The following is a 25,385-nucleotide window of genomic DNA, read 5'->3' on the forward strand; positions in this document are numbered from 1 at the left end:
ACAGTTGTGCTGCTTAATATTTTTGTAGAAACCATGATACATTTTTCAGGATTATTTAATAAATAGAAAGTAAAAAAAACAACAGCATTTATTTAAATTAGAGATCTTTTGAAACATTCCAAATATCTCTTTTGATCAATTTAACGCATCCTTTTTGAATACAATATTAATTTCTTTAAAAAAACAATTGTACTGACCGGCAGTGTATATAAGAAGTATAAAAATTATAAGCACACACACCTCAGGGCTCCATGTAGAGAAACTATCCGTAGCCTCACTGTTGTCATAACCTTGATTGTCAACTGCCAGACTCCTCTGTGGGGTTTGCCGCCCCATGCTGCCCAGACGACTGCCCTCATCCCTGGGTAGAGCCTCCAGACCGTCTCCTGTGTCCTGGGAGCCCACAGAAATCTGCTCCGCCATCAGAGAGAGGGGGTCTGTGGGGGTTTGGCCCTCAGGAAGAGGACTCTGCGATAAGGGGTCTCTCGGCTCAGACCGTACACATCGCCTGGATGAGAGGGGATCTTGAAAACTCTGCACACTGTTTCTCTCAGCTTCTACATGGAGAGGGAGAAAGAACGAGGCACAATTATTTCATAAGACTGAAAATTGGGTAACACTTGGGTAACACTAGTTAATGGGTTAAAGGGTTAGTTTACCCACAAATGAAAATTTTGTTATCATTTACTCACCTTCGTGTCGTTCCAAACCTCTCAGCCATTGATTGGCATTGTAATTTTTTTTTTTTATACTATGGAAAAAAAAGGGCTATCAGCAACTGTTTGGTTACTAACATTCTTCAAAAATGTCTTCTTTTGTGTTCAACAGAAGAAAAAAAAACTTTTGTTTGGAACGACACAAGGGTGAGTAAATGACAACATTTTTGGTGAACTATCCCTTAAACTAACATTATCTAAAAATGAGCAATATATGCTACATTATTTATTAATCTTTGTTAACAATAATTAATAAAAATATAACTGTTTATTGTTAGTTCATGTAAACTCAGGTTCATTAAATAATTTAAACATGAATAATGTATTAGTAAATGTTGAAATTAACATGAATTACAATTACTAAATGCTTTGTAAGTATTTTTCATTGTTAGTTCATCTTAACTAATGTAGTAAACTAATGTTAACAAATGGAACCTTATAGTAAAGTGTTTTACAGAAAATTGTATTGTTTAATCTCAGATGTTTCCCCTAAAATTCCTTGGCATAAAAAAAATACAAATAATGTAGATAATTTAGTCATAGGAGAATTTAATGAAAATGATTTAAGTTTCAAATTGAAAGACTTTTGATTGCAGACTCTGGTGTCTTGTATGGAAGCTTGTTTCTACAAAAAAAATAAAAAAATAAAAATGGTAATTTTTTTACCCCGACATTTTCACTCGAGTCATGAGATATAAACTTGCAACTGCGAATATCTCGCAATTCTAAATTTTTTTCTTGTAATTTTGACTTTTTCCTAGCAATTTTGAGTTTATATCTTACAATTCTGTTTTTATAACATGCAATTGCGACTTTATATAACGCAATTCTGACTTTATAACTCGTAATTGCGAGTTTATATCACAATTCTGAGAAAAGATTGCAAGAAAAAAGTCAGAATTGTGAGATATAAACTTGCAATTGCGAGATGTAAACTTACTGAGATAAAAAGTCGCAATTACCTTTAAAATTGTTTTATTCTGTGGCAGAAACAGGCTTCCATAGTCTTGGCAAATCTGAGCATAGTTTGAGACATCTTTGAGACCTTTGCTGAAACTCCAAAGGAGACACATTTCTGAAGTCAGGAGAAATTTTTAAGCATATGTCTCCATTTAATCTCATTGCTGTCTGAGAAAATATTGAGACATTAAAGAGACCTCATTTGTGAATTTTAATTCCTTTGGGTGAGTCAAATAAATGGAGGACTATATTTAGCAGTAACAATTTAACAGTAGACTTTTGATAGAGAGCAAATTACACAATTAACAGCTCCGTCACACACACGCACGCACACCTTCCCTGAACGTTTAGCAAATGAAATTTTATTGACACTCTGACAGTCATCATAACTGCAGGACAAGCTCATTTGACCAATCAGACTCCCTGGAGCAGATGATAATGATAGTAATTTACGGCTTTAAGTGCTTGTCCTACGTGACTGAATTTCACTGAATGGAATCTCTTTCAGGGTACAAACTGTTCTACTCCACAGCAGCGGCCAATTAACTGCAGACAGGTCCAGTCACTTTGTTACCATGGCAACCAGAAAGACGCTTTTCCATGGCAACTGATGCTGTGATGACCATTCCGAGAAATATAGCTCCATACAGCAAGAATTCAAAAGACACAAACAGCCAACTGGAAGCTGTTTTAGTTGAGATATGTCATATTACAGTGTACAGTCAGTCAGAGATCAGAGATGTTGACTGAGCATTAGGGAGATTAACAGTGATGTGACAAGAGTCACATTTATAAATATTTATAAGAGGCATTTGGGTTTGCATTGCGCCTTCTAAAACACAGGTTACCTTAATTCAACAAACCACTGGTCAGCACAGTATCTTTCCATGAAACTGCACATTTCTGTTTATTTGGAAAAATAATTTTGGTTTACCACATTATAGTATTTATTAATATTCTGAATTAGCTTTTTTTATTTTTCTTCTTTTCCCCCCCCCATATTTTCAGTTTTCATTTGAATTTTAGTTCAAATTTTAGTAATTTTGTTATGTGCTTTTGTTTTTTTATCAAACAATCAAACATTTTTTTTATAGAAATGCTTTTGCTTTTGAAATAACTTTTCTTAAATGCATTTCACTGTCCTGCATTTTCAAAATGTGACTCAGCACTCGATTTATCAGCATGTCAAGGAGTTGCTTCAAAGGACAGTGAAATATTGACATATATACAGGTGCTGGTCATATAATTAGAATATCGTAAAAAAGTTCATTTTTTTATTGTAAATTATTTTAAAAAATGAAACTTTCATATATTCTAGATTCCCTACATGTAAAGTAAAACATTTCAAAAGGTTTTTTTTTTTAATTTGTTGATTAGAGGGTACAGCTAATGAAAGTCCAAAATCCAGTATCTCAAAATATTAGAATATTTACATTTGAGTTTCATTAAATGACCATCCCTACAGTATACATTCCGGGTATCTTTTGTTCTTTGAAACCACACTAATGGGGAAGACTGCTGACTTGGCAATGGTCCAGGAGACAATCATTGACACCCTCCACAAAGAGAGTAAGTCACAGAAGGTCATTACTGAATGGGGTGGCTGTTTACAGAGTGATGTATCAAAGCATATTAAATGCAAAGTTGACTGGAAGGAAGAAATTGGGTAGGCAAAGGTGCACAAGCAACAGGGATGACCGCAAGCTTGAGAATACTGTCAAGTAAAGCCGATTCAAACACTTGGGAGAGCTTCACAATGAGTAGAATGAAGCCGGAGTCAGCGCATCAAGAGTCACCACACTCAGACATCTTCAGGAAAAGGACTACCAAGCCACTTCTGAACCAGAGACAACGTCAGAAGCATCTTACCTGGGCTAAGGAGAAAAAGAACTGGACAGTGAACAGTGGCCGAAAGTCCTCTTTTCAGATAAAAGAAAATTTTGCATTTCATGTTGAAATCATGGTCCCAGAGTCTGAAGGAAGACTGGAGAGGCACAGAATCCAAGCTGCTTGAAGTCTAGTGTGAAGTTTCTGAAGTCAATAATGATTTGGGGGGGCCGTGACGTCTGCTGGTGTTGGTCCATTGTGTTTTATCAAGTGCAAAGTCAATGCAGCCATCTTCCAGGAGATTTTGGAGCACTTTATGCTTCCATCTGCTGACAAGCTTTATGGAGATGCTGATTTCCTTTTCCAGCAGGACTTTAGCACCTGCCCACAGTGCAAAAACCACTTCCAAGTGGTTTGCTGACCATGATATTACTGTGCTTTATTGGCCAGCCAATATGCCTGACCTGAATCTATGGGATATTTTCAAGAGAAAGATGAGAAACAGTCGATCCAACAATATACAGATGATCTGAAGGCTCAATAGTGCCTCAGCAGTGCCACAGGCTGATCACTTCCATGCCACACTTCACTGATGCAGTAATTTGTGCTAGGAGCAAGTCATTTGCTGTAATATGTCCTGCCGATCAAGTATTGAGTGCACAAAAGAACATACTTTAAAGAACTTGAACTTTTCTGTTTTGCAAATCCATTTTTTGATTGATCTTAGGAAATATTCTAATATTTTGAAATACTGGATTTTGGACTTTCATGAGCTGTACGCTCTAATCATCAAAATTTAAAAAAAAAAAACTTTTGAAATGTTTTACTTTACATGTAGGGAATCTAGAATATATGAAAGTTTCATTTTTAAAAATAATTTATAATAAAAAAATGAACTTTTTGATGATATTCTAATTATATGACCAGCACCTGTATGGCTGTCATGCATATCTACATATTGAGTCAAGCATAACTACAATATGCATATTTAGGGGATCAAGCAATGAAGGTGCTGGAACCCTATTGCATTTTTACTGATTTTCTTCTTCTTCTTCTTCCATCTTATTTTTCTTCCCTAAAGGTGAATGGGCGTCAGAGACTGAAAAATCGTAGCGACCCCAAAGTTGGCAGGATGTTCCCAATCGTGCATCGCTATTCAGGTGCACAGACACACACCGGTCCGACACTAGGTGCACTCCTTGCATCAAGCCCTACAAAATGTATAGCTCTGATTTAATTTCTGCCAATAAAAATTTTCAGCCAATTTGAATTTTCCTAAAAGCCTACTTTTTCAAACTCCTTCTAGGCCATTGGTCAAAGTCCCTTTCAAGGAAAGTCAGTTCACTCGGTAGCCATATTTGCAACGCCTCCAGGCAGCTATTTTGGGCATCCAAGACCAAGTCCTATCTATTTGAATGGGGGAATCCTGAAATCTCAAAAACTGCTTGGCAAACTCACAATTAAATAACATATTTCAAATCAGCAACAAAATCTGACATGAATTGTTCCACAAACGTTGTTTCTTATCATAATTAGCATGTGCAATCCCAAGCGCGAGTCTCAGGTTTCTGTGGGAACCGGAGCCTCTAACGGCAGCTGCAGTGACGCAATGACTTCATCAATCAGCGATTGGCTCTTTTACTTAGAAGGCGGGACATATTCCGCCATTTTGCACGTTGTAGTTTCTCCCATTCGTAACTAATAGGACTGAACCGTCTTTTTATATCTATAGTCTTTGCATTGGTCCAATCTTCATCAAAACAGGCACACAGCAGCTAAGGACGGTGCTGGCAAAAAGTTATCAAAAGAATTTTGATTCCTCAAAGCATTGCAAAGTTATAAGTTAATTAATTGGTCAGGCAACACCCATTTTTATGAGTTGACCTATTAGCTGATGAACACAATGTCCAAGCTTAACGAAATTGACAGGATAAGGAATCATTTAAGCCTAATCTTTTCGGTTTCCGTCCCTTTGAATGGAAATAAATGCATTGATCTAGTTCATTTGTATAACTATGTTACACTGACAGTATTGTTTTATATAATTAGTGTTCACAGAAATCTGTGAAATGCTTATAGATCATTAAACGTTTAACTTTTTTAAATTGCCAGACACAATTAAATTTAATGCTGTCCATTTAAAATGAAGAGACAATGTCTTTTTCACAATAATGTACTCTAACATTTATATAAAGATATTTATTGTTGTGATATGAATAATAAAACAAACTTTCGTGTTAAACTGCAAACATAAGGTTAGGAGGCAAACATATGGAAATAAATTATAAATAAACAGGAGAATGTAGGTACGTACCTTCACAGTCAGACGGCTCTGTGCTTCCTTCTTCCTGGTCAGGCAGCAGACGTTTAAATTTGTGATGTGGCCCTGGTGCAATCTGGGTGTTGAGCTCCGTAACCCCTGAACGGAAGCTTTGTGAGCGGGAAACGGAGATCTCAAACTGCTTTGCCAACTCATCATCGCTGTCTGATGAGCTGGAAATCTCACCATCATCGCCGTAACTATTCACTGCACACACACATGGACGGGGACAGAAGGACAAACAAATGACCAAAAATGAGAAAAAAATTAGACAAAGAAAATGTATGACCTTACAGTTTAGCTACAGGCAGAATTTGCAGCCATAATTCCAAGGTAATTCTATGTGGTTGCTAGGGTGTTCTGTGTCATTACTGTGCCATTGCTATAGGTGGTTCCTATACTAGGTGGATTCTAGCGCTGCGTTTAACTCCACTTTTAGACATGCACTCGCAAACATCCCTAAGCACTAAGCATCCCCGCTGCCATTTTGCATGCGTTCAACTTTGTCAAGTGGGCGACAGAAGTTCATTTGGACAGACCCTCAAACCCTTGATTTTGACCGAGGAGCGAGTCTGCTAGATATGTATACTTCAGGCAGATCCATAGACCACAATGAAATTAAAAAAAAACAAAAAAAAAACATTTCTTATTATACAGTTAAACCCGATTATGCTTAAAGGTGCAATAGGTGATTCTCTACAGAAACATTTTTTGTTACATTGCTTAAATGTCTCCTCATATCCTGATAGCAATCACTATGTTAAACGGTCTAAATATATTTTTACAAATCTATATCGTCTGTGGAAGGCGTAGGACAATAAAATGTAAATCCAATCATTATATTCGGTCCGAATGAAATAATTCAATGTCCTACTTGCCTGTCAACGTCAATGTTTTTACATACCCTCACGCACCCTGTTCACGCAGACTTCATACATCAGCACGTTTCATGCTATGCAGAGTTTATGTAGACAGACGTCAGTCACGGAGCACCACAAACAAACATCAGCCAGCTTTTACAGTTCCTACCGAATCAAAACAACAAACTTATGCTGCGTTCACGCCATAACTACCGTAATTAAGAGATGTTCATTCTAACCAGAGCTGTTCAGTCAGACTCGGAATTATGCATTTCAATGTCAACAGTATCAACGTTAAAATGAATCTGCAGCAGTCAGGTACAAGCTCTCTAAGTTGTTTGCGTTCATTATTATCGTAAAGTTATGTGCTTTGAGACATGAGGTAGTTTAACGCTGTCTCTTGTGAAGCTTTGCCGAGAGCAGCTGTGTGTGTGTGAGTTCATGTGTTTTGGAGGCGTGGCTTTGGATGGCGATTTGCAGGGAGGGTGGGATCGTATGCTTTCAATGCTAGCAGGCTAACTTTAGCATTTCCCAGATCACCTACTGCACCTTTAATATTTTTCTGTCAACTTTTTTAGGATTTTTTGATGAATAGAAAATTTAAAAGAACAGCATTTAAACAGAATCTTTTGTAACATTACAAATGACTTTACAGTACCTTTTGGTAGATTTAATGCATCCTTGCTGATTGCTGAAAAGTATAAATTTATTTCCAAACAATAACGTGATCTCAAACTTTTGAATGGTAGTGATGCCTGCCTTAGCAAGCACCTTTAATAAAAGAAAAACCTTTAATTTATACTAACACAGGACACTTTGACCACAATAACTATTTTTCTATTGCATCAAGTGGAAAGAGAAAGACAGTGTTGTTTGTAGATGACTCAGATATGGTGGTATTTTTAAAGGTAATGTAGAATGTGTAGAGAGACACAACTACCATATGCACCTAATTATAAGAGAGTGGCCAATTAGTGTGTTTGAGTTTCTTTTTTCTCTCTCTTACCCATTATCGTTCCACATCCATTCATTTCACCACATCATTCACTCACACACACATCAAATCAGGCCAAGTAGCTATTTCAAGGAGCAGCATAAGAGGTTGCCATGGTTACCAGTCCTTCACGCTGAAGTGTTTTCCTTAATGTACATTCCGTACGACATAAATGATACCTGTGCAGAGAATTCAACAGGAGAACAAATCACGGTAGCTGTGTGGTACCAAACAAAAGAGCTTTAAAATAACTGCTGCAAAGAGCCCTTTGAAACAAACATACTTGTAGATTTCAACTGATGGACTTTTTATATGAAACCATATGAATTGAATATCTCTACAAACATCTACAAAACTGCTACATTTCAGTGATTAATGTTAATACATATACTAATATATTCGTAACATTTCAAAGAAACAGTTAATGAATTATGAACAAATATCAATTAAAGGCCCACTGAAGAGTGTTGGAACGCGCAGCATTATTCAATGTGTTGACGTAATTTCAACTGAAACAGGAAGACAGGACGATATATCGAACAGCCCCGCCCCTTTATTTAAATAGCCAATAGCGTTTCGTTTACGTTACAGCTCGCCAGAGCTGTTAGACTCAGTAAAACCTGTTTCCTTCTAATCTCTAACCGTTTCTCCTCATGATGTCCTTTATATCGCTTATATACAGCATTCTGTACAGAATTCAAATGAGTCCGATACCTTTTGTGGTCTGAGCCGACTCGCGCATATGATCCGCTCTGTGCTCTCATGTCTCTGGATCGGAGCAGACCGCTCGCATTGCGGCGGTTCATGTGACGCTAACGCGAAAACGGACTTCATTCGTGTCAAAGGAAAGCATGTTTACACTATCTGAATCATTCCCTATTCTCTATATAGTGCACTATGTGCCATTCACCATGTAGAAACTATGTGTGAGCAAATGACCGATTTCAGCCGAGGCTTCAGTGTCTGTAAGAGTGTAGGAGGAGGCGGGGCTTCAGATTCTATAGAGCATTTGATTGGACCGAAGTTTTGACGACAAACTGAAGATCCGTGATCCATTTTAGCGGAAGTGAGACACTGTAAGTTTTGAATGCTTATATCTCCTAAAATGTGAATTTTGTCATTGTTTTGGAACACACCAGCTTATTCATAACCTTAAGGCTAACATATTCATACTAAAAGCTAAAAAACTTAAATTTTGATTTGAGGGGGACTTTAACAATAAAGAACATAATATCTCAATTGTAATATTAAAAAAGCATTTAATATTTCTTCCAAAAAAAAAAAAAAAAAAAAACAGTTTTCGGTTTGCATATGAGTGGATATGAGTGAAGCAAAACCATGTTTTTTTAATCGACTTTTCAACATAGTTTGAGACATTTTCATGTAGTAACTGGCTATTTTAAGTCTCGCCCGATGTGGCCTCACAATATGGCAGCGCCCTCTTGTTTATGTCCCAGAATGCACTGCGCAGTGACGTCAGATGCTCTATATGATGCTGCTAGTTCATCTACATTAGCATCAGACTGTCCATCTTTCCTTAGGATGTATTAAATTACCATGGCAACCACTCTGCAAACGTACCTGTTGATTGATAGGTGACAGACGCGCCCACATCTTGCTTTAATTTTTTATTCCTAATAATTTCAGAATCTTTCCAGCTCATCCCCATTGACATATTTCTATCCAACCCAAGACAAATTAAAGGCACAATATGTAGATTTTTTGCCGCTAGAGGTCGCTTATTCAAAACAAAGGCGTAGCTTGATGACGCAGAGTTTGAGCGCAGAATCTTGGGAAATGTCGTCTTCACCTCACAGCCAGTGGAAAAGAATCGGGACATCACTCAGGCAGAAATCATGTTCATAGATAAGATTATTAATGGTACTTTAGTATGAAGCAGAGCATGGCCGAGTGCTGTAGAAGCAGAAAAGAGGCCGCTGGAGTGATTGCTAATGAGAGACGAGCGTGACGCACACCTCGACAGAGCAGAGGAACTTTTGTTATGCCGCACTCGCTGCTTTCGCTTCTTCTGGTCAAGCATATAAGGGGTAACACAGTGCTGTTTATCATATTAAGATACATTTGAGTGTGTTGAAAATGATGTTCTAACGTTACTCTGTGCGTTTGCTCAGCAGCTGCTGTGAGACACTTGTTGCACACTGCAGTAAGCTAGATCGATATCAGAATATCATATTAAATGCTGGATGGCTTGTGCTGATAAATGGCATGCAATTAAATAGAAACGTATTGTATGATGGAGAAAATGCTGTATTACTGTTACTAAAAATAAAGCTGCATCTGATTATGCTATGTTAGCTACTTGACAAAATAGTGTTTTTCTCTGGGGCATGGTAAAAACATGGTACTTACGAAAAATCAAGAAAACTAGATTTAAACAATAAGACTAAACATGTTGAGCCATATAACAACAATTAGTTTTCTGTCTATAAACATAAAAACAGTTGTTCCCTTGTCTAATAAAACATGTAATATATTAAAGCGTCTTTGGTGTTTCCATGGTTTCTACAAAATAAAATCAGAAATCGAGGGTAACACGAGTATGATGTCAGTGATAGGTGACGCACGGACAGTCGGACACGTCCATGTCCTGGTTAAAATTGCTTATTTCTCTGGATTTAAACATTCTTGGAAACATGTGGGATAATGTAAGTACACAAGTCAACAAAATATATAACACTGTTCTAGTGGTTTTTGGATATTTTAATCCAAAAATCCTACATATTGTTCCTTTAAATGCCTTTCATACATTTACTGGATAACTTTTTCAAAATGTAAAAAAGATATTTTGATATATGCTCAAGATGAACCAGTGGCCAAACAAGCACATTAAGAGTATTATAGGTGGTGTTTCTGTATACATTAGACTATGTATGATTGAATATTGTGTGTGTGTGTGTGTGTGTGTGTGTGTGTGAGTGAGTGAGTGAGTGTGTGTGCTTGTTTATATGATTTATAAGGAGACAAATTTGTATAATGAAATGGGTATTACACTGTGGTATTACAACGTAAATGTGGTTTATAAGGACATTTTCTGAGTCCAGTCATTAAAATGGCTTAAATGGGTAGGTTTATGGGTAGGGGTAGTGTAGGGGGATAGAAAATACAGTTTGTACAGTATAAAAACCATTACGCTTGTGGAATGTCCTCATAATGATAAGTGCACCAACGTGTGTGTGTGTGTGTGTGTGTGTGTGTGTGTGCGCGTGTGCGTGAGGGAGTGAACATGGCATGTGTATTTGATATGTGTGTACAGTCTATTCATGTGTAAATATAATGACTCTCCTGTTTGTTTTGAGAGGGTGTTCTCAGTTTACTGACTATATTTAATATCCAGAAAGATCAAACACACACACAAGTCTGTGTTAAAGTGAGTGTCTGTTTCCAAGGAACAGAATTTCACAGGAACTTTTGCAGACAATCACAATTCAGTATGATGAATCTAAATAAATAAAAATACAGATATCTCAAAGCTAAAGCTAAACCCATAACTGATGTTAATAAAAAAAATATTACAAAATATAATAAATTGTATATAACAGATAGTGGATCCGTGAATCACTTCTGCTCAATTTTATGTGTATAGTATAGTTTCATGAAACAATGCTTAAAAGTAGCTTTACAGAAAATTAACTTATTTTGCAATGTGGAAGTACGCTATTTCCTGTAAATGTACAAGACTTTCAAAGTTGGCATGAAAAGTAAGTTGTGATAGTCTTTTTTTCCCTATTGTGACTATATCTTAGTGAAACGGTTTGTCGAAAAATAAAAAATGTCAGGGGGGACTCGATTTTGCCGGAATTGATTAGATCATTGAATCATTGTGGTTTGCTATTGGTCTATCTCATGTCAGTGACAGGTTGTCCCGCCCTTGTGCCAGAGAAAAGAAGAAATGTTGCTGCAAGAGGGACGGGAAGTTATTTTGATTAAAGATTATGAGGGCACGTTATTTTTTAAAAATAATAATAATGATGTGCGCTGATAAATCATTGATAATATTCTGTAAAAAAAAAAAAAAGTCAATTTTGATTTCATGGTGACTTTAACCGCTAAAAGTTAAATAGCTAAAACAATAACAAGGTGCAGTAAATGGAAAAACATATGAAAACAAATACCAGTTTGCAATATCAAGCAGCATAACGGACTGGTTTTGTACAGCTAAAATACCTGTCTCCAGATGACACCGAAAGCCTTGCACATTCAAGTTACAAATGGCCACATCCACTCATGTTAAAAATAAGGTAGATTGAGCAAGCCAAAAGTTACTGTAGCAAGGAGGAAAAACTATTTTACTAAAATTATGAAGAGGTAACAAAGACAAAGAGATAACAACAACTTATATAGTAAGCATGTCACCCGTTTGTGACAATAACAGAACCACCAGTGATGTCTAAACTAAATGAACGGACAGCAGACTCAATGATAATGGACCAAGAAGACAAACCAATCCACTTGAATGCCTGTTAACCCACATCTTACCAACATCAGAGCAGCGTGATGCCTGCAGACTCCTCCTGCTCTCCAGTTCTTCTGTCCGCTCGCTGATAGGGGTCAGACGTTCAACAGAGGGGACATAATCAAACCTGTCGCCCTGACCTCGCAGCACCGTTTCCTGTGGATCCATGGAGGATACATCCACTCCAGATCCATGAACAAGCCTCAAGTTCTGCTCCACTTCTGAACTCTCATCTTTCACTGAGACCTCAGAGTAAACAGCTTCGTTTTGGCCGAGGCGGCGGAAACCACTGGAGAAAGCGTCTGAAATCTGAGTGAGCCATGAAGAGAATGCTGGGATACCTGCCTGAGGAATGTCTGCCATTCCATCAGATTTCAAAATGTTTTCCACAATGATCAGAACACTTTCGACAACAGCTCAAAAGTAGGCCTATTTTCAGATGCACAGAAGACCCAGTGAATTCCCTCATGTTGTTACTGTTTTAAAAACAAAATCAATACAGAACATATTAACTTTAAAAACATATTCACTTCTATTGTCCAACTAATGACCACAATTTGTCTACGCACAACAGACAAACATCAAATATACAATTTACAAGTTAACTGCCTTCAGCTACCTGACGAACACCTTTTTAAATAATACAGTTTAAACTGTCTTAAATGGTATTAAAATTCAGACCAATAATCCAAACTTTTTTTTTAATGGTCAATAACCAATAATTGGGTGATATTAAAACTCTCTTTAGACTATTTTGTCTAAATAATAAAAAAACTCCACTAAACTAAAATCTTTTATTTTAAATGCTACAAGTGAATGTAGGCATCACAACATTATAATGTACAGTATGACAAATGGATATTCATTTTGAGATTTGCCAAAGATTGCATTTAACAGTGTTATGAAATCATTTTTGTTTTTAAAGATTAACAGTAACACTGTACAATAAGGTCTCATTAGTTAACATTATTTAATGAATTAACTAGCATTGACTTACATTAACTTACATTACTTACGTATTTATTAATCTTTGTTAATGTTAGTTAATTAAGATACAAATATTTATTTTTCATGTTAGCTCAGGTCTGTTAAATAATATTAACAGATACAACATTTTATTTTAATAATGTATAATTACATGTTTAAAGTAACATTAACTTAATAAATGCTTTGTAAGTATTTTTCATTTTTAGTTCATGTTAACTAATGTAATTAACTAATGTTAACAAATGGAACTTTATTGTAAAGTGTTACCAGTTTAGCTTTAAGTGAGAGTTAGATAATGGCAAAGGTAATCTAAAACTAGCATGCACAATTAATTACCAATAAATATAAAAAATCTAAAATTTGAGCCAATAACTGATATGGTACCGATATATTGTGCATCCCTAGTACAAACACTTACCAGAATGGCTTCCTCAAAAAACAATCAATTACTCCATTTAGAGCTCCTGCACCTCAGCAACTTTCTACATATAACCAACCTTCAGTCAAACCAGTTCAGCGGCACCTGAACGCATTTATCTAGACTCAGGACATCTCACAGGACAGAATGACTGAATATTTACTAAGGGAGCTGCTTTTGAAATAGCACAGCAAAACTTCCTCTAACACCCAGCTGATATACTGACTGTGTACCGTGTGTGTGTGTGTGTGTGTGTGTGTGTGTGTGTGTGTGTGTGTGTGTTTGTGTGTGTGTGTGTGTGTGTGTGTGTGTGTGTGTGTGTGTAAAGGTTTGGCTATACTTTTGAGGACCAAATGAAAACTTTAATATACATATATACAATAGTAAAATATGACAACCGACCTGTGAGGAAATTTTACTGGTCCTCACTAGTTAAAAAGACTTATAAATTGACCAAAACATTTTTATTTAAATCTAGTGTTTGTTTTGCACATGTTTCTGTGATAAGCAGGTTTAAGGGTAGGATAAAGGATTGGGTTATACCATAGAAAATATTAACCTGATATAAAAATCAATGGAAGTCTATGCAATGTCCTCACTAATATAGTTAAACAAACATTTGTGTGTGTGTGTGTGTGTGTGTGTGTGTGTGACCAAAAGATGCAGAGTTTACTCATATGTATATTGTGTTTGCCAGGAATGAATAGAGAAAGGGACAACCCATAGAGCACACAGAGATGTGTGTGGTTCAGTGAATATAATATACGAATAATTGGATCCCAAACGCTCCCCCTGTCTGCCATTGGTCATCAGACAGATAGCCCCACCCCACACTAATATATTCATGAGGGAGAGTAGAAAGTATTTTACCAATAAAACTTTGTTAAAGTCACTATGAAATCAACTGCAGTATTTATTACACATAATATATCCATGCACATCTATGTGCCCTAATAACCTTTAAATCAAAATATCTTCCCCTCCCTCTTGCAGCAACATCTCTTCTCTGATGATGCGTTTACTGGCGCGAGGGCGTGACAACCTGTCACTCACATGAGATTGACCAATAGCAAACCACAACCATTCACTGAACCAATCAAGTCCCGATGGACAAAATCAAGTCCTGCCCCACATTTTTTCTTGTTCGAGAAACCGTTTCACTCAGATATACATCACAATAGGGGAGAAAAGACTATGGCAACTTCTGTTTCTTGTGAGGTTAAGTTCATCTTTTACAAAATAGAGCAAAGGAATCCACAAAAAAAGTGTGTCTGAAAAATATTACTCACCCAGTCCTTGGTGAATCCCAGCACGGTCTCTTCGTTTACGCCGGCTGTACTGCTCGAGGCAGGGCAGACCTCCAACACGAGCAAAACAAAGCTTCTTATTAATGAAGAGGAAGAGTATGGCCAGCAAGACAACAAAGATGCCCACAGCCGACAGGAAGCCCACCGCCTCAGGAGTGACTGGTGAGGGAGTAGACAGACAGATTACTAGTGATCAGAAGTAAAGAAGTTGAGTTGTTATATATTGAGCTAATGATATTTTCTATCCCCGAACCCTAAACCAAACCTTTCTGCATTTTGAAATTTTCTTTTCTTATTTAGTTATTTATTTGAGCCATTTCCTCTTGTTTAACATTCTTACACACCCTGGTATGTGGTATAAAACCACTAGTTACACAAATGACCCAGAAGACCTTGCGATTTCACAATTCCTAGAATGAACTGTGAGGTTAATGATGTTTTTGCACATACATCTTATCTGGCCCATTATGTCAACAACGTGTTCTGGCACTGTGCTCACCAACCAAAGAAAAGAGACCTACCATTTTTTTCTGATCACTTATCTTACAAAAAACAACATTTCATTAAAATATGTATTATATAGATACACTAACACTACCATTCAAAAGTTTGGGATCAGGATTCAGGAAAGAAGGTTCTTATGTTCAATGTGCATTTATTTGACAAAATACAGAAAAATAGTAATGTGCTGAAATATTACTATAATGTTGTTTTAAAAATTTATTTTTTCCTTCTGTGATGGTAAAGCTGAATTTTTATCATCATTACTCCAGTCTTCAGTGTCACATGATCATTCAGAAATCATTCCAATATGCTGATTTGATGCTCAAGAAACATTTCGTAATATAATCAATGTTGAAATTAGTTGTGCTGCTTAATATTTGTAGAAAATCCAAAACAGTATTTATTTGAAATGGAAATCTTTTGTAACACTATAAATGTCTTTACCATCACATTTGATCAATTTAATGCATCTTTGCTGAATAAAAGTATTAATTTATTTTTAAAAAATCTGAAAACTTTTGGTAGGGTACATTTATACAGGAACCATGTTGGAAAAAAGAAAGGTTTTAAATTTTTAAATGTTACAATTCCTTTCTTGTTTTCCCCGTTTTGTGTTTAAGGACTTTTATTTTGATATGTAATTTCTGTCCCCATTGTTCCATGCTGCGTTACACACTGTCTGTGTAGAAGGTACTACATTTAAATTTGAATTTACTTCACAATCATTAAAAAAGTATGTTCCATATAGTATAAATATGGGTGTTATGAAAGAAATTTGGACATACTACATTCGCCATGTTATTACGGTCACGTGATCAACCAAGCGTCAGTTACGTCACTTCACTTCCATTTATAAATCCTTTCCTGTGGCCTTATTCGATAAAGTGTCCATCTTATTCTCACTTCAGAATCTTGGCGGAAGTAGTAGGTCACCTGGGGACTTTTTGCCTGCTTTTTTTTTTAATACTATGTATTCAGACATACTACTCTTTTGGCATACTGTTTTTGCATACTATATAGTAGATCAGTATTCAATTTAAGACGCAGTGCCAGTGTTTCACTACAGTTGCGTCCCAAATGACGCACTATACACTTATACACTATGTACTCATCCGTATAGTGCGTGAATTCTATAAGGTTATTTTGTTATTTAACATGGGAGTCTGACAGCCAATTGCCCTCCCCTATGTAATTAAAACTGCGACAGTTGAGTGCATGAAGTGTCCAACATTCCACACTTCATTTTTTTCCGTTAATTTAGTGCATCATCCGGGTATATAAAGTGTCCTTTTTCTTTTTGGAATTTTCAGTGAACACATTGTGTTTGCCTTGTTTTGATAGCTCTTTTGTTTGTTGCCATAGTTACCCTTGTTTGTTCCCATAGTGATTAATTGCCCTCACCTGTCCCTTGTTAGCCCCTTGTTATCACTGGCCATGATAAATAATTTTCTCTCTCTTTAAATTACTAATGTATTTTATTTAAAGATAAATATAATTATAAAATAACATAAAATATAGATATTTTCAAAGTGGCCTTAAAACACAGAGGCCTTCCTAGACAAGATTTTCCTCATACTTAAAAATGGTTATAAAATGTGAAATGTTTTGATTCTCCAGTTGTTTTTCCAGATTTCTATGTAAAGAGAAGAGCTGACTCATTCGTTACAGCATTGTCCAAATTGTTCAGCATTGTACAGCATCGATTTCATTTATAATTGCTCACAGTTTTAATGTTTTTCAGGGAATTTGCTGACTACTGTAAGACTGATCTCTGTCTGTAGGAAAACAGCCTTACAACAGACAGAGAGAAACCATGGCCTCATATTCAGCAAAGGTGCTTTGAAGTGAACACTTCAAGTGTAAAATGGACCATTAAGTTGCATAAGATTGAATATTTCACTGAGTCTGAGAGGGCAGGCTCTCTCCTGAGTGTGTGTTGACTGAAAGGCTGAAGCTGAACACTATTGTACTGAACCATCTAATCTGCACCTACGCACGCACACACGCACAAACACACACAACCAGCCGGTTACACAGTCACAGTTGTCGCTGCAAAGAACACAACTACCACTCACACAGACGAGTGTGAAAAAACAGAAGCAGATGGGAATATCGTCATAAAAACAAGAAAGAGAAAATTTCCACTCACTTTCATTAGGCCTATATAGAAAAGAGCAGCATGAACATTCTTCATAACATCATCTTTACAGGTTTGGAACAACATAAGGATGAGTAAATGAATTCTGATCATTTTTGGGTGAACTATCTCTTTAAGATTCAAGCGAGATTACATGAGCTGCTGCATATTGCTGTGAATTTCATATCCAAACACTTGACCACGCTCTCTGCAGTCTTCGACATGTGCAAGCAAGAACACACTGACCTTGTAAGCACAGAAACACACATTCACACACACCCACATGGACCTCTGTACTGCATGAGCAGGATGGTTTCCTTGGAAACAACTCAAGCATTCTGTGAGGAGTGATTTGTGCATGGCTTTGTTCACATAAACACAGACGGTTTCATGTTGCCATGGATTTTCTGTTCATGAGTGCAAAGAGTTCATATGAGCTCTAAATAGAATTATTATCCAAGAAATGTGTTGTTGTTTTTTTCAACTCTTTCACACCTTTTTTGAATTAAGAATGGCTTGTTTTGCTAAACAACCCTGAAAAAGAAAAAAAGAAAAGATACAAACTCTTTCAGGAATTGCAAACTGCCAAAATGGCTCTGCAAATCACCATAAGTTCTTGTCATACCTAAAAATAGTAAAACATCTCCACCTACTGGCGATTTTTTATGAACTGCATCCTGTACCTGCTTGGACCAAAAGCAGTAACAGGATGCAGTTCATAAAAATCCACAAGTTAAAAGGCCAAAAATTATTATTTATATATGTAATTAATAGATTTAAAATTACATAAAGACAATATAATGCACAAACATTCCACATCTAATTTCTGATAAGATACTGAAGAAGAAGAAAAAAAGGAAAGTTCATCAAGACAAATTTTGAATGCTGTGCTTGACAAAGCCTTTGTTTAAAACACAGAAAAGTATGAAAGCCAACATTAAGCGCTTGCCATTAGTTAATTGGTACAGGATGCTGTCCCTCTCCATTTTTTCAGGAAACTTCCTGTCAGGCTCTAACACCCTTCCTGGCAGCTGAAAACTGAAGTGCTCTCTACCAAAATTCATTATACTCTAAACATCAATGCAAACTATTTTAATTCTTATAGACCCAAAATCTAAATTCCCCTAGAGGGTCGTTTACCCCGAGTAAAACAAAGTTACCACAGATATAAAAAAAACAATCCTCACAACACTTCAGTTCACAGGCCAAGCCTTAATATTGACATTTCACTTTTCTTACCCTGTTGGCAAATTGTTTTCCTTTTTAAAAACATGAAAACATTTTTAGTGCAAACAAGTCTTATCTTACAAAAATTCTGCTTTTCAAGTAGTTTTACAGGAAAACATACACACAAATATAGACAGATACTAATTAAAGGCACAATATGTAAGATTTTTGGATTAAAATATCCAAAACCCACTAGAACAATGTTATATATTTTGTTGACATTATCCCAAATGTTTCCAACAATGTTTAAATACAGAGAAATAAGCAATTTTAACCAGGACACAGACCGTGTCCCTGCGTCACCTATCAATGACATGATACCTGCGTTACCCTCGGATTCTGGTTTTTGTAGAACCCATGGAAACACCAAAGACGCTTTAATATATTTATACGGATTCACAGACAAGGCTTAAGCTAGTCCTAGACTAAAATGCATGTTTGAGCTGTTTTAACTGAATGAAAGCAACTTGTACTGACATATCTTAAAATATGTCAGTGCCATTGTTTTGTCTCAAGATGCGCACCAGTGATGTTTTTTTTCTTGTGTACTTTTATAAAAGATACTTAAATATCCTAATTGAACTAAGGCCTAATCCTGGCTTAGGCTAAGCTCTGTCTGTGAAACCGTGCCTATGTGTTTTAGACAGGTGAGCAACTGTTTGGATGGATACATTCATGTCATCTCAACAGAAAACGAATCATGTTATATAGCTCAACACGTTTAGTCTTATTATTTAAATCTCGTTTTCTTGATTTACCGCGAGTACCATGTTTTACCATGCCTAATATCGATCTAGCTTACTGCAGTGTGCAACAAGTGTCTCACAGCAGCCGCTGAACGAACGCAGAGTAGCACTATAACAACTTTCAACACACAAATGTATCTAATTTGATAAAACAGCGCTGCTTTATCCCACATACGCTTGACCGGAAGAAACGGAAGTGGCGACTGCGGGATAATAAAAGTTCCGCTGCTGTCGAGACATGTGTCGCGCTCGTCTCTCATTAGCAATCGCTCAAGTGGCCTCGTTTCTGCTCGCACAGCACTCGGCCCTGCTTTGCTTTATACTACAGTAACTAGGGCTGGGTTAAAAATATCGATTTCTCTATTTTAATCGATTCTCATTTTTACAAACCGATATCGATTCTTAAATCCCAAGATTCGATTAGTCTCGTCTGTTTTTCAGTTGATGAATGAACAGAACGTGTAGCATGCCTCCCATCCAACAAATCGCAATAATCTTTGTGCTTTGTTACTTTTGATATGAAGCAAAGTCTCAGATTTCAAATGACGTCCAACTTATTATGAGATTCAAAAAATAAATACCGTTTTGGCGCTGTTTAATGTGGCGTGACAGATCGCTTTAGTGTCTCAGTTAAAGAGAAGCGGCAGCGCAGAGCGCATGTGAACATCCTCTCCGCTTTAATACCAGTTACAGCGCAAAATAAACATGAATAAACATCTGAAGGTATGTTAAAATATACAGTACAACTTACCGAAATCCATATCACGTCTCGTGTGATAGCTCAATCAGTGTTTCAACCTTGGAAAGACGTCAATAAAACAGCTTGTAAACAATATCACTTAACGTCACATTTACCTCAGAAAAACATATTCAGTGACCATAAACTCGTTAGTCAGCTAGAAAAATGAACTCTAGAGAGCAGCATTCTGATAAATATAGCTATGCACGTTACATATTCATTATAATATCCTTCAATATTTAATGCATGTTTGAATAAATCAGTTATGACAGCCACGATTTAAATGTTTATATTTATAAAAAAAATAATAAAAAAAAACGAATTGGAGTAGAAATATGATTATGTAATTCTAAACTTTATTTTTTATTAAAAAAAACATAATTGAGTGTAATTTGTGTTTGTATATATATAAATAAGTTAATTTTAACCTTCAATATTATAGTAAAGTAGTACCAACTGACTCCCATGTGTAGTTTACAGCATTAGTTGAGATTTTTTTCCTCTAGAAAATTTGCCATGTATTGTAACTGATATACTACATCCAAAATAATCAATATCGAATTGAATCGAAATCATAATCGAACTGAATCACAAGCATGTGAATAGAAATCGAATCAAATCGTGAAAATTGTGTCAATACCCAGCCCTAACAGTAACATTAATAATCTCATCCATGAACATGATTTCTGCCCGAGTCCCGTCCCGATTCTTTTCCACCGGCTGTAGACGTGAAGACAACACCTCCCAATATTCATAATAATATATGCTATATACATATATAATAATGTATGCCCTATACATATATAATATATAAATTAGGATGCCTTTTTTTCCCATTTTTTTTTTTTTTTTTTTTGCAATGTACTATGACAAACCCGCTTCTGTTTCAAACAACCTGTCAAACTATTAAAGTAATTTAAGAATTCTGCCAGGTCTTTTATATATCCAGAAAACAAGGATGCATTACATTGATCAAAAGTGACATTAATGGTACAAAATTTCAAATAAATTCTGTTCTTCTAAACTTTCTAGTCATTAAAAAATCCTGAAAAACTGTCATAATGTTAAAGAAATATTTCTTGAGCGCCAAATCAGTATATTACACTAAAGGTTCTTTATTGGCATTGATGGTTCCATGAAGAACCTTTAACATCCATGGAAACTTTACATTTCACAAAAGGTTTAAGAACTGTTCACTGAAATGTTCTTTGGGGAACCAAAAAATGGTTCTTCTATGCCATCGCTGAGAAAACCTTTATTTTTAATGATTTCTGATCATGTGACACTGAAGACTGGAGTAATGGCTGCTGAAAATTCAGCTTTGCCATCAAAGGAATGTTCGGTTTTAAAATATATTAACACAGAAAACAATTATTTATATTGTAATAAGGTTTCACAAAATAAGTGTATTTACTTACTGTATTTTCGATTAAATAAATGCAGCCTTGGTGAGAATAAGAGACTTTCAAAAACATGAAAAAATCTTATCGACCCCAAACTTTTGAACAGTAGTCTGATTGCTGAATTCTGATGTAAAGCAAAAAAAAAAAAAAAAAAAAAACTAACCTACTGAGAACTACTGAGAAATATTTGTTTCTGCAATAATTATGCCACCTAGAAAACCATATCTGTAAAACAATTCCACAAGTATGGCACAAGCTCACTCACAAGCATTACAAATACAAGTTCTTTTAAAAACTTCCAGAGCCTGAATCATAGATGGGTCAGAAAGTAGGTCACTGAGACACTATGAAGATTCAAAATTCTCACTCATCCAGGTCACTGTAGAATATGTTGTATATTTTATGCTGGAGCATCTAGATGTGTTTGTAAAGATGCGGGAAGGGTCTCTTTCTAATGTTCTCACACTAAACACACACATAAAACCCTTAAAAGTCTTTATCACTTCCAGAATGTTTGATATTTGGAGATTAATGCTTTTCTGTCTCTTCCTTCAAACCACACACACCACCTGAGATCATAAAATCACTCTGTCTCTCACGGTCACACTCTAATAAAGACAGAGGCGGGGAACCGAGACACAGGTAAATGAGAATGAATCATTCAATAAATAAAGGAGGGTTGGATGAACCTCACACACCAGCACTTGCTAATTTTAACCTTCAATATTATAGTAATGTAGTACCAACTGACTCCAATGTGTAGTTTACAGCATTAGTTAAGGGATTTTTTTCCTTGAGAAAATTTGCCATGTACTGTACCTGCTATTTACCCAAATTAATTGATACTGAATCAAATCAAATTGAATCTGAATCAAATAGAAAGCGTGTGAATCAAAATCTAATCAAATCATGAAACTTGTGTCAATACCCTTCTTTGACTGTCCAAATAAAAGCGGCATTTCCCAGAAATCTTAAAATATTTGTCCAAGAGCACAATGGCAATACGCCCAGCACTATGTGGGGCAAAATATTATCTAAAGTAATAAAAAGTAACCTTCTTAAACATATCTGCATTTTAAAAGCTAATGGCTTTTAAGCCAAATGTTGAAGGTTAAAGTTAGAAAACAGTGAAAAAGGGGAAAACATTATAAAACTCTCGTTTTGACCAAAAGAAACCGACACTTAAAAATTAATGTTACAAAACACAAAAATGTACAACACATGACAACCTGCTCTGACCTTACATGATTATGAATAAACACAGTTCAACCTTTCAGTTAAAATCCACCTTCCGTAAAAATTTCAGAAAGTAATTCCAAAGAAACGGCAAGTTACACATTGAATTAAACGTCACATTTTGAAGTAGAAAAACTGAAATAGTATTTTCTTGTAAAACATACTCCACTAATCTTAGTTTTATTTACAACTTTGAAAAATCATTTGACTCTGAATGTGAGGATTTAATTTATAGTGTGCGCTTGTATAACATTATGATGATACTGGAATTTTAGTTTGGAGAGCAGAATACTCTTATGAAATATGCCCATGTGTGGCCGAGATCAATTTCATTATAGATGCCTTTAATGATTTATTAACTGAACTATTAAGTACTTTGGTCCTGCATTTCCTATTGGAGGGCTAAAACAAAGTTTATCTTGAGCATGAAGGCCTTTCAGCAAGGCCAAAAATAAACCTGTTTTCTGACTGAAGGTTTATGAATATAGAAAGATGGCTGCACTGGATACCATTTGACACTGATATGTGATTCTTTAGAGATATATGACTCATGTAATGCTTGAAAAAAAGAGGCTTCTTCAAACTATACTTCATCTATGCAAAAATATTTATGACAGGTTCTAAAATACTGACAGGTTCAGTATTAACACAACACCTCATAAGCCTACATCTAAACAGATGTAAAAATCTTAAAATGATTTATATTTCTTTAAAGTTCAAGCCATCCAGTTATTTGGAAAATCTAAATTGTTCTCTAAAATGCTTGGTGTGATAGCAATGACAGTAATGTATTGAGAACAGTGATTTGTTAAAAACAATCCAACCCTCTTAAAAATTAAAAAGAAAAAGTATCTGAGGAGACGCAATAGAAATGTTTTAAGCAATTATTAAGTGTGCTTTAAAACTAGAATGACTAAAAAAACATTTCAAGCATAAACGTCTTTAAAACCCATTCGAAAGGCAATAAACAAGCAGCAGGTGAGGAAATAAACAGCAACACTAGCAAAAGCCAGAACATGGATTATATAAAACATCGCATGAAATTCTCCACGCGTGTTTATAATCGTCTGAATGAAACGTCAGTTGTTATAATGTCAAGTACAGTAGAGGAAATGAACCCTACATGATATGAAGGATGATAATGATGCTGGGACAATTCATCGCTCAGCGCTGCTGCAGCAAAATCAGCCAATGAGCTTTAATAAACAAACTCATACTGTGTATAACGATATTTGATCAGAAATTAATTCAGCGCTTTATAATATCGTTTAAAGCCACGCTATACTTACTATCTGATGCCATGGTCGCGTTGGACTGATCCCGCGGCGTCAATCACCCGCCCTGTCGATCAATATCGATCGATATATTCATAAGTATAAAGCACCGGGGAATCAAAGAGGTTTGGCGAAGATAACCGGTCCGACTGCACGTATCACCCCGTCTATCCCTAAGAAACCTGCTGGCGACAGCGGAGAAGCCCACCGGTACTCGCTGCTTCGCGTGCGAGAACGCATACGGGCACGCGGGTGTCTGGACAAGAACGCGCTGCGCGCTCGCTACTCTGCACCAATGACCTCCAGTCCAGAACCTTCATTCAGGCTCAATGATGTATCAATAATGTCATATTCACTTTAAAACATATATTAAAGTGTGTTTTTCCAACCGCGGCCACATATAGTTATGCACCAAGGGTTATTTTTGTTCATTTTGTTATACGAAAATCACATTAAACCTGTCTTGAAAACTTTTTACCATGTAGGCTACTGTAGCTTTTTCCCAGGTGGACTTTCAGTCTCTTGTAAAATTTTACTACATTATAAGACTATGATGATCCAAACAAATAGTAAAATGATTTAGTATACTGTGTAAAAGAAAACTGTGGAGAAAAAAAATAGTATTTTTAAGAGTGTTTACAGGACCAGAGGGCCAAAACACCAGTATCATACAAATATGAATCAGCTGAGTCACGAAGAGCAACCTGACATTAAAGCATTTTAGGACTTACTGTAAATAACAGTAATTACCATAAATAAAAGGAAATAAGCTCATATCATGCAAAGCTAATGCAATTATACTTAGTTGCTAAAATATGCATCAAATTTTTATAAACATTATTACATTGTAAGCATTATTTTCTACCATCTCCAGGAACAGATTAAACTGACAACATATCTACTCCCAAATTTAGCAGGCAGTGTGCATAGAGACCCTGACCCTCCATTACTGATGTGTTTCATATCCCCAGCATGCATAGAGAGAAATAAATTTCATCTTTATGTGCAATCAGGCACTATGATTCAGATTTATTGAATTAGTCTTAAAAGCTACGGCCTATTAGGTGCGAACTACTGTATATCAATCCTGACTACGCTGCAGACATAAATCATCAGGCGATTCCACACTTCGGCTGAGGCATGAATGAGCAAGGCATAGAAACGCTGGGATTGGAAGTGATAAAGGATATTGATTAAATCAAGCAGCCGAATGAGAACATCAATAAAACCTTCAGGTTAGAAAGAACTAGACCACA

The 25,385-nt window shown here is 36.0% G+C and overlaps 1 protein-coding gene across 2 annotated transcripts in view; it reads right to left on the reverse strand.

The window, feature by feature from the left end:
• Positions 1-24,511, reverse strand: part of syt16 (synaptotagmin XVI) — a 31,581-nt gene extending 7,070 nt beyond the window's left edge. The window contains exons 1-4 of one of the 2 annotated variants that reach the window (XM_051917828.1): positions 24,145-24,511; positions 14,846-15,022; positions 5,818-6,030; positions 241-557 (exon numbers count right to left, since the gene is read on the reverse strand). In XM_051917828.1, the coding sequence (XP_051773788.1) occupies positions 241-557; positions 5,818-6,030; positions 14,846-15,022; positions 24,145-24,157 (720 nt within the window). In that variant the 5' untranslated portion in view covers positions 24,158-24,511. Of the gene's footprint in view, positions 1-240; positions 558-5,817; positions 6,031-12,174; positions 12,628-13,556; positions 13,709-14,845; positions 15,023-24,144 lie in introns of those variants that run through there. The other variant, XM_051917827.1, reaches the window with a different exon arrangement.
• Between the last annotated feature and the right edge of the window lie 874 nt (positions 24,512-25,385).

Source organism: Ctenopharyngodon idella, chromosome 13 (genome assembly GCF_019924925.1).
Source record: "Ctenopharyngodon idella isolate HZGC_01 chromosome 13, HZGC01, whole genome shotgun sequence".
Taxonomy (NCBI): Eukaryota; Metazoa; Chordata; class Actinopteri; order Cypriniformes; family Xenocyprididae; genus Ctenopharyngodon; species Ctenopharyngodon idella.